We start from the raw sequence: 11,443 nt of genomic DNA, 5'->3' as shown, positions 1-11,443 counted from the left end.
GCACAATCGTTCTGGATATTTCCTCACGTGGTGAGATTCCCCCCGTAGTGTGTCAGATCCACGCTCACGGAGAAACCGGGGTACCGCAGCACGCCGATCCTCAGACCTAAACGTTCTTCTCACACATCCAGAAATGGTAAGACATATGGTCCGAAACTGGCGTTATTTCTAATGAAAACTACAGAGTTCTTTAGGCAGCCAGCGCATTGTCCAAATATGTCAGGGTTCATTTGGCTGCGACATTATCTGGTCTGTTAGCTACCTTAAACATCGATTCACAAGGTCAAGCAGTTCATAAGCCGAGTGAGAAGACAACATTTGCTAAACACACTTATGTTTATCTCATTATACACTGAAGAAACCGTTAGAGGAGAAGACAGACGACTTTTATCTGTATCTCTATCGTTAAACTTACACCGGCAGCTGCAAACTCACGGTTAACTAACAAATATTTCTGCTCGGTCACTGAGCATGAGCTGGTTTTCTGTTATCGGACGGACATCTGGGATCAGACAGATATGTGAGAAATGAACTTGTAGCTAACCGATCCTAACATTAATCACTGCAGCAGTGACATGTGGATGAGTAAAGTGTCTGTGAGCGTGTAGACAGACCAGTATTCAGACTAGTGTGGTGCGATTATCTTTAAATTGTGCCATTGTTACCTGTTAGTCAGGTTATCTGTCATATTGCACTATGCATGCCCTTGGTCAATGAAAAATATGAATTACGTTTAAATCATTTCCGGCTTCCGCTACGTAACTCTGACCTCATGACCAATCAATGCACAGCATATGTCCGGTTCGAGCGAAACACTGTTAACATAGCAGCTCAAATTGTCTTCAATGGTAACTTATTTGTGCTGTGGCTCAGTTTATTTGCTGACTAACTGTAGATGCTAATACACGATTATACTCGCAAATGGCACAAAGGTTGCTATCTTATTAGGTATATCTAGTGTTAGCTAAAACTTCAAAAACTTCCTTGCAATAGACATTATGATATTCAGATGTTTCCATTGATTCAACTTAATGGTCATTTTGGAGGTTGTAGTTTGTAGTGCTGTTGAACTGTATTGTGTTATACAATGATGTGTTAACCCTCAATGATGTAAATGGGGTGGACAAAATACTAGCAACACTGCAGTATAATATCAGTTCATCCAGCTGACAGTCAGAACATGTGAGGCTTATCATAACCATCTTCTGCAAATTGTACCCCTTCCACCTCATAATGTACTATAGAGAGAACCTTCAGGGAAACTAGACAAACTGGCCTTGGGTGTTACCTTGTTGAGAACCTGGAGGACAGTTCATCACCAACCAAGGCTGTTATCATAGCTTAGTGTTTGTGACTGCATTTTGCAGCTGTCACTGATGCCTTGAAATTCCAAGTTGCCTCAAAGTATTTTAGTAGTAGTCCTTGTACCTCTCTGTCCAGCCTCAGGTTAAACAGTGACAGAGAAGAACTACACCCCCGGCCATCTAGTTAATCTGATCAGTCAACAAACTGGGACCCGTCCTTGTCCCCACCCTCCTCAACTTCCACCCCCTCTTTCCCAAACAACCTTCACCCAAGGTCACTCATACATTCGTTGTTATCACACTGCTGTTGGCAGCTGGCGTTTTAAATCTTCTGAAGCTGTCATCCTCTCTCGTTCATTTGCTGCTTGTAGCTGTACACATTGGCTGAAACATTTGACATAATGAAGAAATGTTGACTTTCGTTACACTGATTTTTGCACTGACTTCATAAAGGCTGCCTCTCATTTATTGTTTACACAGCGTCTTTACTTAAGCTCTCTGTAGCCCCCCTCCCATTTATTTCCCTCCCCCTTTCCCAACAGAGTAGGTCTTGCTATTATGCTGCATCAAATCATATAGAAATTTTATGTTATCAATATATATATGCTTGGCCATGGACGTGGAGAAACCCACTTTAAAAACAGTGGGTCCACTGTCTTTGGGTTTTGTGTTACACAAACCCTGTGTCTGACTCAAAACAGCCCCCTGGTGGTAGTATTGGGTTGTTACAGGGAACATCAAGACTTGAACAAAAATAAAATGTTATTTCATAGTAATTGTTATTTTCTAATTTTCTCTCTTTGTGGTCACTCACAGGCCTTCAGAAAATTCCTCCCCTTGTTTGACCGTGTGCTGGTGGAGCGCCTTATGGCAGAGACCGTAACGAAGGGCGGCATCATGCTGCCAGAGAAGTCTCAAGGAAAGGTGCTACAGGCCACAGTAGTGGCGGTTGGACCTGGCTCTGTCAATCAGGTGATTACTTATTCTCATCCTGGTACTACAGCACATTTTCTGGGAAAGACATTAAGAGATATGGGCCAAGCTGATATTAGAAATGTGGGGTTTCACAGTTGTTTTGTTCTGGAAACTCTTGTCTAAATGTTGGTCTGATCTTTTTTTTTTTCTAGAAAGGGGACTTACAGGCAGTCAGTGTGAAGGTTGGAGACAAAGTACTCCTACCAGAGTACGGTGGAACTAAAGTCAGCCTGGAAGACAAGGTGCAGTTTTTTTTCAACTGAAGCACTTAAGATTTTCCTTTGTCTCTTCCTTGGCTAATATCTTGTTTTGTTATTCTATCCCTCAGGACTATTTCCTGTTCCGTGATGGAGATATCCTCGGTAAATACGTCGAATGAGTCATCATTTTCTTGTTGCTGTAGAACATGTCAAGTCCCTGTCATCACCTGAGAGAAGAAATTAAGTTGCCTCCTTCATGTCTGTTTTCCTTTTTGTCTTTCTTATTGCAATTGTAAATAATTCTAATCACATTTTGTTACAATAATAAAGGAGAACTGTTGATTACTGTCTTTCATTATTTTTATTATGATTTCATACTCTTCTCAACAAAAGAGACATCTTCATTGAATGGGACTTAGATAGATGTATTTATCTTATTGATATATTTATACCAAGCTGGGAAATTACAGAGCAGCAGCAGCATTACACACAGTGAAATAAGTGAAAAATTGTGAAATAAGACTATAAAGAACAAACTATACACAATAAAATATCAAACAGTAGTAATGAACAAGTATTGCACAAAAAAGAATATCTACAGCAAATGGCAGTGTGTAGAAAATTAAGTGTACCGTGACTGTAAGCATACACACAGTGAAAAGAGTGAAAATTTGTGAAATAGGACTATAAAGAGCAAACTATACAGAATAAAATATCAAAAGTAGCAAACAGTAGTGATAAGAAGTTTTTTTTTTTTTTAGCTGTTATTGTACAGTGCAATGGCATGTGGCAGGAAAGATTTCCTGTATCTGTCCCTTCCACAGCGGAGCTGTAGCAGCCTGTGGGAGAAGGTGCTCCGCTGTCTGTCCACTGTGTGATGGAGAGGGTGCTGATCATTGTCCATGATGGATAGCAGTTTATTCAGCGTCCTCCTCTCCACCACAGTCTGAAAAGACTCAAGTCTGAGTCCAGGTACAGAGCCAGCCTTCTTGATGATCTTATCAAGTCTGTTGGTGTCGCTGGCTCTTGCTGATGTTCAGCCTCAGGTGGTTCTGTTCAGACCACTCAACAAAGTTGTCTATCAGTGTCCTGTACTCCTCCTCCTCTCCCTCTCTTATACACCCGACAACAGCTGAGTCATCAGAGAACTTCTGCAGGTGACATGACTCAGAGTTGTACTTAAAGTCAGTGGTGTATAAGGGGAAGAGGAAGGGAGAAAGCACAGTCCCCTGCGGAGCTCCTGTATCACTGACCACCACATCAGCCAGCCCGCTGCCCAGATGGACAAACTGTGGCCGGCCTGTCAAGTAGTCAGCAATCCAGGAGATCACTGCGTCGTTAACACCCATCCCCTGAAGCTTCTCACCCAATAGCAGAGGTTGTGATCCATACAGTGCCTCCTCCACCATGCTTGCTTGGGTATACTTGTACACTACTGTTACAAATAGATAAATGCCACATACAATAGATTCCTCAAAAAGAAGTGGACGTAACTTGCTCAGAACAAGTTGAATTTGAGGATTTAATGCAAGGTGATACCAGTCGAGCTCACTTAATCTTTGCAATTTTAACAAGGGATTTAAACTATACAAGATATAGTGTAAATCTCATTTTGTGAGGAAGAACATTAATGCTATATTGGTGATTATATTCCAGAATTCCAAGTAAAAGACATTCAAATTTAATATCAATAAAAGTATTAATATGATCAGCTAATTTTCTCAGCATCAAAAGTAGAAGTACCTGTTATGTGAAGTGGCTTTTATACTCTAATATATGTATTATTACTGATGCATTTGTATTTAGCAGTATTAAATGTTACAGATGGTTGAGGTGGAGCTAATATTCGCTATTTGCTGTTCAACTGTCATGGTGGATTAACCTGTTGGGAGGTCCCGGGGCAGTGACACTGCAATCTCTGCATTTGATCTCCGTTTATTCTGACAATGGCGGAAATTAAAGCAAACCCACCCTGTAAATGCAGGGTAGAACTTACTGTCATTATCTGCATGTACAATATTCAGTCTACAGGGAGACTTAACTGTGTGTCGTTTGTGCCATCTTTTACATGGTAAGAACAAATGCAATTAAAAAGATCAAAGTTTCCAAACACAGGGGTGTGGCGGTGATTAGTGTTGAATACGGTGCAGTGAATGAACAGCGCTGTCATGTAATGCTAATAATACCCCCTACAACAAAACTATAAGACATAAAGGTTTTAACTATAATAGACTTTATGTCATTAAGCAAACGAGGTTACTGGACATATGGCACAATTGCTCTGTGCCATATGTATGCGCATGTTGCCTATAGGAACAGTGCAAACAGCAGAGTAAAGCTAAAGCTAAACTTTGCCACTTCTTGAATCTAAAACAACATTTGAGTCTGCCGCTCCGCGTTCAGATCATATCCGAGTCCGCCGCTACAACACTGCCGCTGACGAACATCCGGGTATTCTGTCGAGATGGTCATGGCGGAGGGTACTGCAGTTCTCAGGAGGAACCGGCCTGGAACCAAGGCAAAGGTGCGTTTCACCTCGCAGGAATACTTGAACATTGCCCTAAAGAACCCCCCACGACTACGTTAATGTTGTCTCATTTGAGTCGTGTAGTTTTACGGTACGTCTTTTGCCGACAACCCGATCGCAGGCAACATATAGGAAGGGCCTGACCTGGAAACGGCCAGCTAGCTAACGTTAGCTGTTGCTCCGTCTAGTTCCTGGAGTAATGTAAACGTAACGTTATGTGACTATGGGGTTTGCTCTACGTTTCGTTGCTCCGGGCGATTGTCAGTGTTGCCGAAATAATTATATAGTCTATTTGGTGAATGAAGCAAACACCCGATCCTCAAACACACAACCGTGGCTAACTTCCAGCGCAAACGCTGTCTAGGTATTTGCTTTGCAGGAAGCAGTCGCACCCCAGCTAACGTTAAATCACTTAAGCAAGTGTCAGGTTTGCTCCGAAGCAGTCTGTAATGGAGGCTGCTTACTCTGACAATTATTATTCCCCCAGCAGAACTCCTACAGCAGAGCTTTTTAACCATACGCCAAACCACGGTTAGCTAACGTTAGCGTCTTCTGTTTGTAGTTTGTCAAATGATAACGATAGAGTTGCCTAAATCTTGTTGTTTAACGTCAGATGACGGCTATGTCGTCATGTTTATGCTACAATGCCCGCTTAGTCCACATTGAGTGAAGGCTAAAAACGTCCTCCCCCCATCTACAGGATTTCTACAACTGGCCGGATGAATCATTTGAGGAGATGGACAGCACCCTGGCTGTCCAACAGGTGCGTTGTCATGTCATGTTTTGCTCGTGTGTGGGTGTCAGTGCTGTCTAGGTTTGGGCTCGTATGGACTGTCCGGAGGGCATCATGTGTGGAGGTGTGATCAGAAATCAGTGTCGAGGAAAAAGCATATCAATAAATAAGTTGCTTGATAGTAATTAATTTGAAGATATGTGCGATTAGTATGACTGCAATCCTTTTACACAATCTAATCGAGGATTAAGCGATTATTGTGTACAAGTATAAACTATCATTACATATGAATAACTAATGACCTAATCGGTCTTGATTTCAGTCTGGAAAAACAGCATGCGTTTTTATTTTACTATGTGTGTCCTAGTATTCATAAACCCATATTTTAACACTGAGAGAACAGGAGGAATGTTTGCTGTAATGAATTCTCATGTCCATACTTGCCATGAAGGGATAGCTTCCTTACACTATTCTAATGTGAGAGATTGGGGACACATCCTTACTCAGGGAAAACATGCATTCATAAGGTCAGCTGAAGTTTATGTGGGGCTTTGGCAGCTGCAGTTAGCCAAATCAGTGGAGTGTCTTCCTGTGTTACAGTCTTTTAAGCAAACATTTTTTTCTTTGTGTTACTATTGCTCCACTGCAGCTCAGCAAGGAATGGCTGTTTAGGAAAACACATAGAGGGAATTTCACTCTGTAACTCAGAAAGATGCCCACCAATTGGAGAGTGGTCCGGCTGAGAGGCACCCCAGGGTTACAAACAAATTGGAAGAGAGTAGGGTCCCCCTCCCTGAGGTGTGTTAGCTGTAAAAGCTTATTTGTTTTTATACTTCAGTGGCCTAAAAGGAAGTGGCTCGCCACACGTCTGTACATCCTTCTGTAGTGTTTCTCCTATAATTGTACAGACTTGAACCCTGTCAGTCCAAAACAAAAACAAAAAACAATAATGTCAAAAATACCATAAATATCCATTCATTCAGAAATCAATGATTTGCCTTCATGGAGGCCTCTGTGTGGCGCTGTTCCAAGACATGAGTCAGCCTCTGCGTTGTTGCCTGGACTGCTACAACCAGTGTTTCCCCTATTCATTCTGCAGTGTCACCGTTTCTAAAATTTAAACCAATCAGTAATATCCTCTTGGTTGGCCGCTGCACACACACACAAACACACAGACACAGAGCCGAGGAGGGATGCCTGAAGTGGAGATCATGTTATTGGGTGTGGTGGTTGAATGTGTATTTAATAGTTTTTTCGATTGTGGCTGAGTGAGGGTCTGTACTGAAGTGTGTATGATGGCTCTGTTTCAGTACATTCAGCAGAACATTAGATCAGATTGCTCCAATATCGACAAAATCCTGGAACCTCCGGAGGGTCAGGACGAGGGGGTCTGGAAATACGAGCATCTCAGGTATGTTCAGAGTTTCACCTAAAATATTTTGGGCACGTTTTTTCACATGTTGCAGTCTCCAGGGTTTTCTTTTAACACTTTATCAGATTTTCCAATTCAGTGAAACAGTGTTAAAAATACAAACAACAGCAACAACAAAGAAACGAAAAATACAAAAAATACAATCGAATTAGACAGTTACAGACTCCCCGTGTTTAGAATGACATAAAATTCATTCATATGTTTTAATGACAAGACAGCCTTTAAATCATAAATATTTGGTTATGGGAGTGTGTCAAAAAGATTCAAGGAACAGTATCCACAAACAAAACAAAGTATATACTAAAGTATAGTAACTGAAAAATATACATGGTATTAAAAAAGACAGGTCAGACTGTCTGGGTAATAATATGGTAATAAATGGGTTTGGGTCCATTGTTTTGTTAGTTTTAGTTTTTTGTTTTGTTGTCCAGGGGTTCTGGGTTCTAGGAGAACGTTTCAGAGCTGTTGCCCAAACCTGTTGTGACAATATGAGCAAATATTAGGGTTTATGGCAGGGATGGATAGATGATGATGAGAGGGAGAGTGGGATGCAATACAGATACTCTAAAATTTGATCAAAACGTGCTTGCTGAAGCAGAAACAGTTGTTGCTGTGGATCTGACAGGTTTACTCACTCATGCCCATTTATCATCTAACTGTGCTCTTGTTCTGTTGTATTTGTAGGCAGTTCTGCCTGGAGCTCAATGGATTAGCTGTAAAATTGCAGGTAAGTGATCTAAATCACCAGATGTACAAATATGTATTCATTTTTGATTTGATGACACTTACATTTAAGGATTTAATCTTAATATTATATATATAACAGTACCAAAAGCATATATCTAAATGAGACACAATTAAAGATCTTAAAGGACCATGTTTTTGGAAATAAGATGTTGGTTTACCTGTTTGTAAAGGAACATTACACCAAATTCATCCACATGTTCCCAGCAAGTTATTTGGTCTTTGTATTTAAGGCATCAGCTACTGTTAGTGCTGTCGTCTCAGCAGCAAATTTGAACATTGTACATTGAATGCACTGAAAAAAATGAAAGGATAGGTGTGTCCTGCTAAGGAATGTTTAAAGACATGTTCATTTTGACTTTGTATCAGTGTAATATCAGCCGCAGTGATGCCTGTTTTCCCTCCCTCAGAGCGAGTGCCATCCAGACACCTGCACCCAGATGACAGCCACAGAGCAGTGGATCTTTTTATGTGCTGCCCACAAGACACCCAAAGAGGTGAGTCAAGACTGGTTTACTCAGAATTTACTTTTGTCAGGACTTTTCATCACCTCTCTGAAGGTCACATTTACATTGTTGAATTCCTAAGCATGATGTATTTGTCTCTGCCTTTGTGTGAGGTCAAATAGAAAATGGCAATGACAGTTCAGTGTGTGTTGTTTGCTGCTGCATCCACAGTGCCCTGCCATTGATTACACCAGGCACACGCTGGACGGAGCTGCCTGTCTTCTCAATAGCAACAAATACTTCCCCAGCAGGTTAGTCGTCTTCCTGAAACTTGCAATACCTGATGTTTCTGACCACTTGGGGGCAATGGAAACAAGTTTTGAACACAGTAATGACTTGCTGATTTTTAGTTAATTGGACAAACTTGTAAGCAAATAGATGCCAGTGGTTATGGCGCAACATCATTATTATTATGCAGTCGTGTTTCTGGCCACCTGGTAAATGTAAGTCCAGTATTCACTCTCTTTTAGCTCTGTCTTTGGCCCCTAACAACTCCCGAAGGAAATATGTGGCTCCTCAGCTGCTAAATGTTCCACTGTGTTCACCATGCAGTTGCTAACTGTGTCTGTCAACTGTTTGCTGCTGAGCAGGAAGTGTAAAGTGGATTTTTATAGGCATTTGGCTGAAAACAGGTGCCTCCTGCAGTGAGAGTGAACTATAACAGCAAATTTACAGGCAGACAGTTAAACAATGAACTGAAGCTCACTGTAAAGCTGAATAAAGCCGAGGGGAGCTGCAGAGTCAGATACTGCGAGTGATCCCTTACACGTTATCATTTGATACATTGTAATTGTTCAAATATGGATTATTGCTGCTTTAAGGCTTGAAATAAAAGTAGTTAGTTAATACATTTCATCGTGTCTGAAGGCAAAAGTGTTTATACCTGTTCCAAATGGCCGCACTTGAAGGCAGGCACAAAGCTGAGTTTCCAATTACTGCTCATCACTGCTCCCAGTAGACCAGTAGATTGCATACTAAACTGTGGAATATCAATATTCCCTATCTGCAATAATGTGAATTCAACGACTGCCTGTCTTACTTATTATATTATTTACTTATTTGTCATGTTTTGCTTTTTGTTTTTTTGTTTTTTAAATAATTAAACTGATGGTTCTTACTATTGCACCATCCCCTTTGCTGTGTAAGACTGTAACTTTCCCTGCTGTGCATTCATTCATTCAAAGGATCTTACGCTCTCATCTTCCCACACCTGGCCGGTTGCTGAGAGAAGTGGGCGTGCTGGTCGCACTCATGTTTGAATCCTTTATTGCCATCATGACTGGAGCTGTGAATTGCTATGAATATCACGATGATGGCATTGCACTGCCTTACATTCAGTACATATAATGTTTCACAGCTACCATTGTCTGCTTTGTCTTTCTAGGGTGAGCATCAAGGAGTCATCAGTGGCCAAACTGGGCTCTGTCTGTCGGCGCATCTATAGGATATTCTCTCATGCCTACTTCCATCACCGCCAGATATTTGACAAGTATGAGGTAGGTTTCCTTGGAAATATCCTATGAACCATTTACACCTAGAAAAATTAGAAGTAAAGTCATTTTCCATTGTTGACTGGAATGCTTTTTTCAGGTCAATTACTCTCAAATTCAGACTGTATAACAAGGACCTGAGTATAATAAGGACTGTGTCTGTCTGTCTGTGTATAGAATGAAACATTCCTTTGTCACCGGTTCACGCGCTTCGTAATGAAGTACAACCTGATGTCTAAGGACAACCTGATCGTGCCCATTCTGGAGGAGGAAGTGCAGAACACCTCATCAGCTGGGGAGAGCGAGGCCTAAGATAGAGCTGCTGCCATAAGGGAGACACATGTAAAAACAGAAATTTTACACATTATCGTGGAGACACATTCACACACCTGCATATATAGGACACACACACACACACATACACATACATATATATATATATATATACACACATATATACACACACTACAGTGTATTAAGGCTCCTGTCTAGTAACACTGTCCATGTCCCTCCACCCTAGTCACCTGTGTCTATCTCAAAGGAAGTAAGGGTAAAGAATTCCAGGAGCAGAGTTCAGCCATGCCTGCAGGACAACATGACGTTTTCTATCCTATCCACACACCCTGTCATTCAGATTCACACCGTGTCTCTGCTGCCAGTGACACACTGGTTTCTGGATGCAGTCCTGCTCTCACACTACTCCTTTAGGAAGCCCCTTTTCCTTAATCTTCTTTAAGCAGCTGGATTTGCAAAAACCTATGTAATCATGGTGACCTGTATTGTCGACAAAGGCACACACTGACCGCCTCCCCCTCTGTATATAACCCCCACTCCCCCTCTCTCTTAATTCACTATCATGTTTTCTGATGGTGCTTCACTCTTTTGTGTCTGCTTCCGTTCTCTGTTTGCTTGTGTTGCCTACCAGCCTGTTTGGGGGTGTCCCATGAAATGGATCACTAAATTAGCCTGCTGACTTAATAATGCTATTAAAACACAATGTAGGTGTGTGGCTTGTGTGGTAGTGAACAATAACAAACTTAATCTCTAGCTTTGTAAGTGTACTAGCAGTCAGATATTCTTTCTCTTTGGCCTCTGAAATGATGTTTCGGGATATTTAGGAAGGCTTGCTGGCTAACTCTGATCCTGCTTTGTGACATGCCCCCATTTTAATACTGTGTAAATGTGCCTGATATTCCTCTTTCCTTGACATAAAAGTAACTGAAATTGTGACTGTACGGGCAGAGACTGAGCTGCTGTAAGCCAGTTTGTACCGCTTTAAGCATCTGACGAGTAAATACCACAAGGAAGGTTGGAATATTGGCTACATTTAAGTATCGGAGCACAACCTCCCTTCTTTTACCCCCTCCCTCATTAAGTTATTTTGTGGGAGGAGTCTTGTCAATCCAACCCACTTTTTTTTAATGGACTAAAAAATTTTGTTACTGTTGACATTTTCATGATGTCTGTTAATAAAAAAGACCTATTATTGAGGTGGCTGTGTGGACATTTTCATACTATTCAGCATGCAGCAG

The 11,443-nt window shown here is 41.3% G+C and overlaps 1 protein-coding gene across 3 annotated transcripts; it reads left to right on the top strand.

Moving 5' to 3' along the window:
• Positions 1-6: 6 nt before the first annotated feature.
• On the top strand, positions 7-11,401 carry LOC121615873 (MOB-like protein phocein). Of its 3 annotated transcripts, XM_041950358.1 has the most exons (9): positions 7-136; positions 2,121-2,276; positions 5,707-5,769; positions 7,050-7,150; positions 7,856-7,898; positions 8,326-8,412; positions 8,593-8,672; positions 9,806-9,917; positions 10,089-11,401. In XM_041950358.1, the coding sequence occupies exons 1-9, from the start codon at positions 134-136 to the stop codon at positions 10,221-10,223; spliced, it is 780 nt and encodes a 259-aa protein (XP_041806292.1). In that variant the 5' UTR covers positions 7-133; the 3' UTR covers positions 10,224-11,401. The 3 variants fall into 3 exon arrangements, with proteins under 3 accessions (XP_041806292.1, XP_041806291.1, XP_041806290.1); XM_041950356.1 differs by lacking the exons at positions 7-136; positions 2,121-2,276 and adding an exon at positions 4,926-5,003; XM_041950357.1 differs by lacking the exons at positions 5,707-5,769; positions 7,050-7,150; positions 7,856-7,898; ... (2 more) ...; positions 9,806-9,917; positions 10,089-11,401 and adding exons at positions 2,432-2,521; positions 2,608-2,821.
• The last annotated feature ends 42 nt before the right edge of the window (positions 11,402-11,443 follow it).

Source organism: Chelmon rostratus, chromosome 13 (assembly GCF_017976325.1).
Source record: "Chelmon rostratus isolate fCheRos1 chromosome 13, fCheRos1.pri, whole genome shotgun sequence".
In the NCBI taxonomy this organism is placed as follows: domain Eukaryota; kingdom Metazoa; phylum Chordata; class Actinopteri; order Chaetodontiformes; family Chaetodontidae; genus Chelmon; species Chelmon rostratus.
Note: the sequence above shows the minus strand (reverse complement) of the source record. Positions and strands in the feature narration are given on the sequence as shown.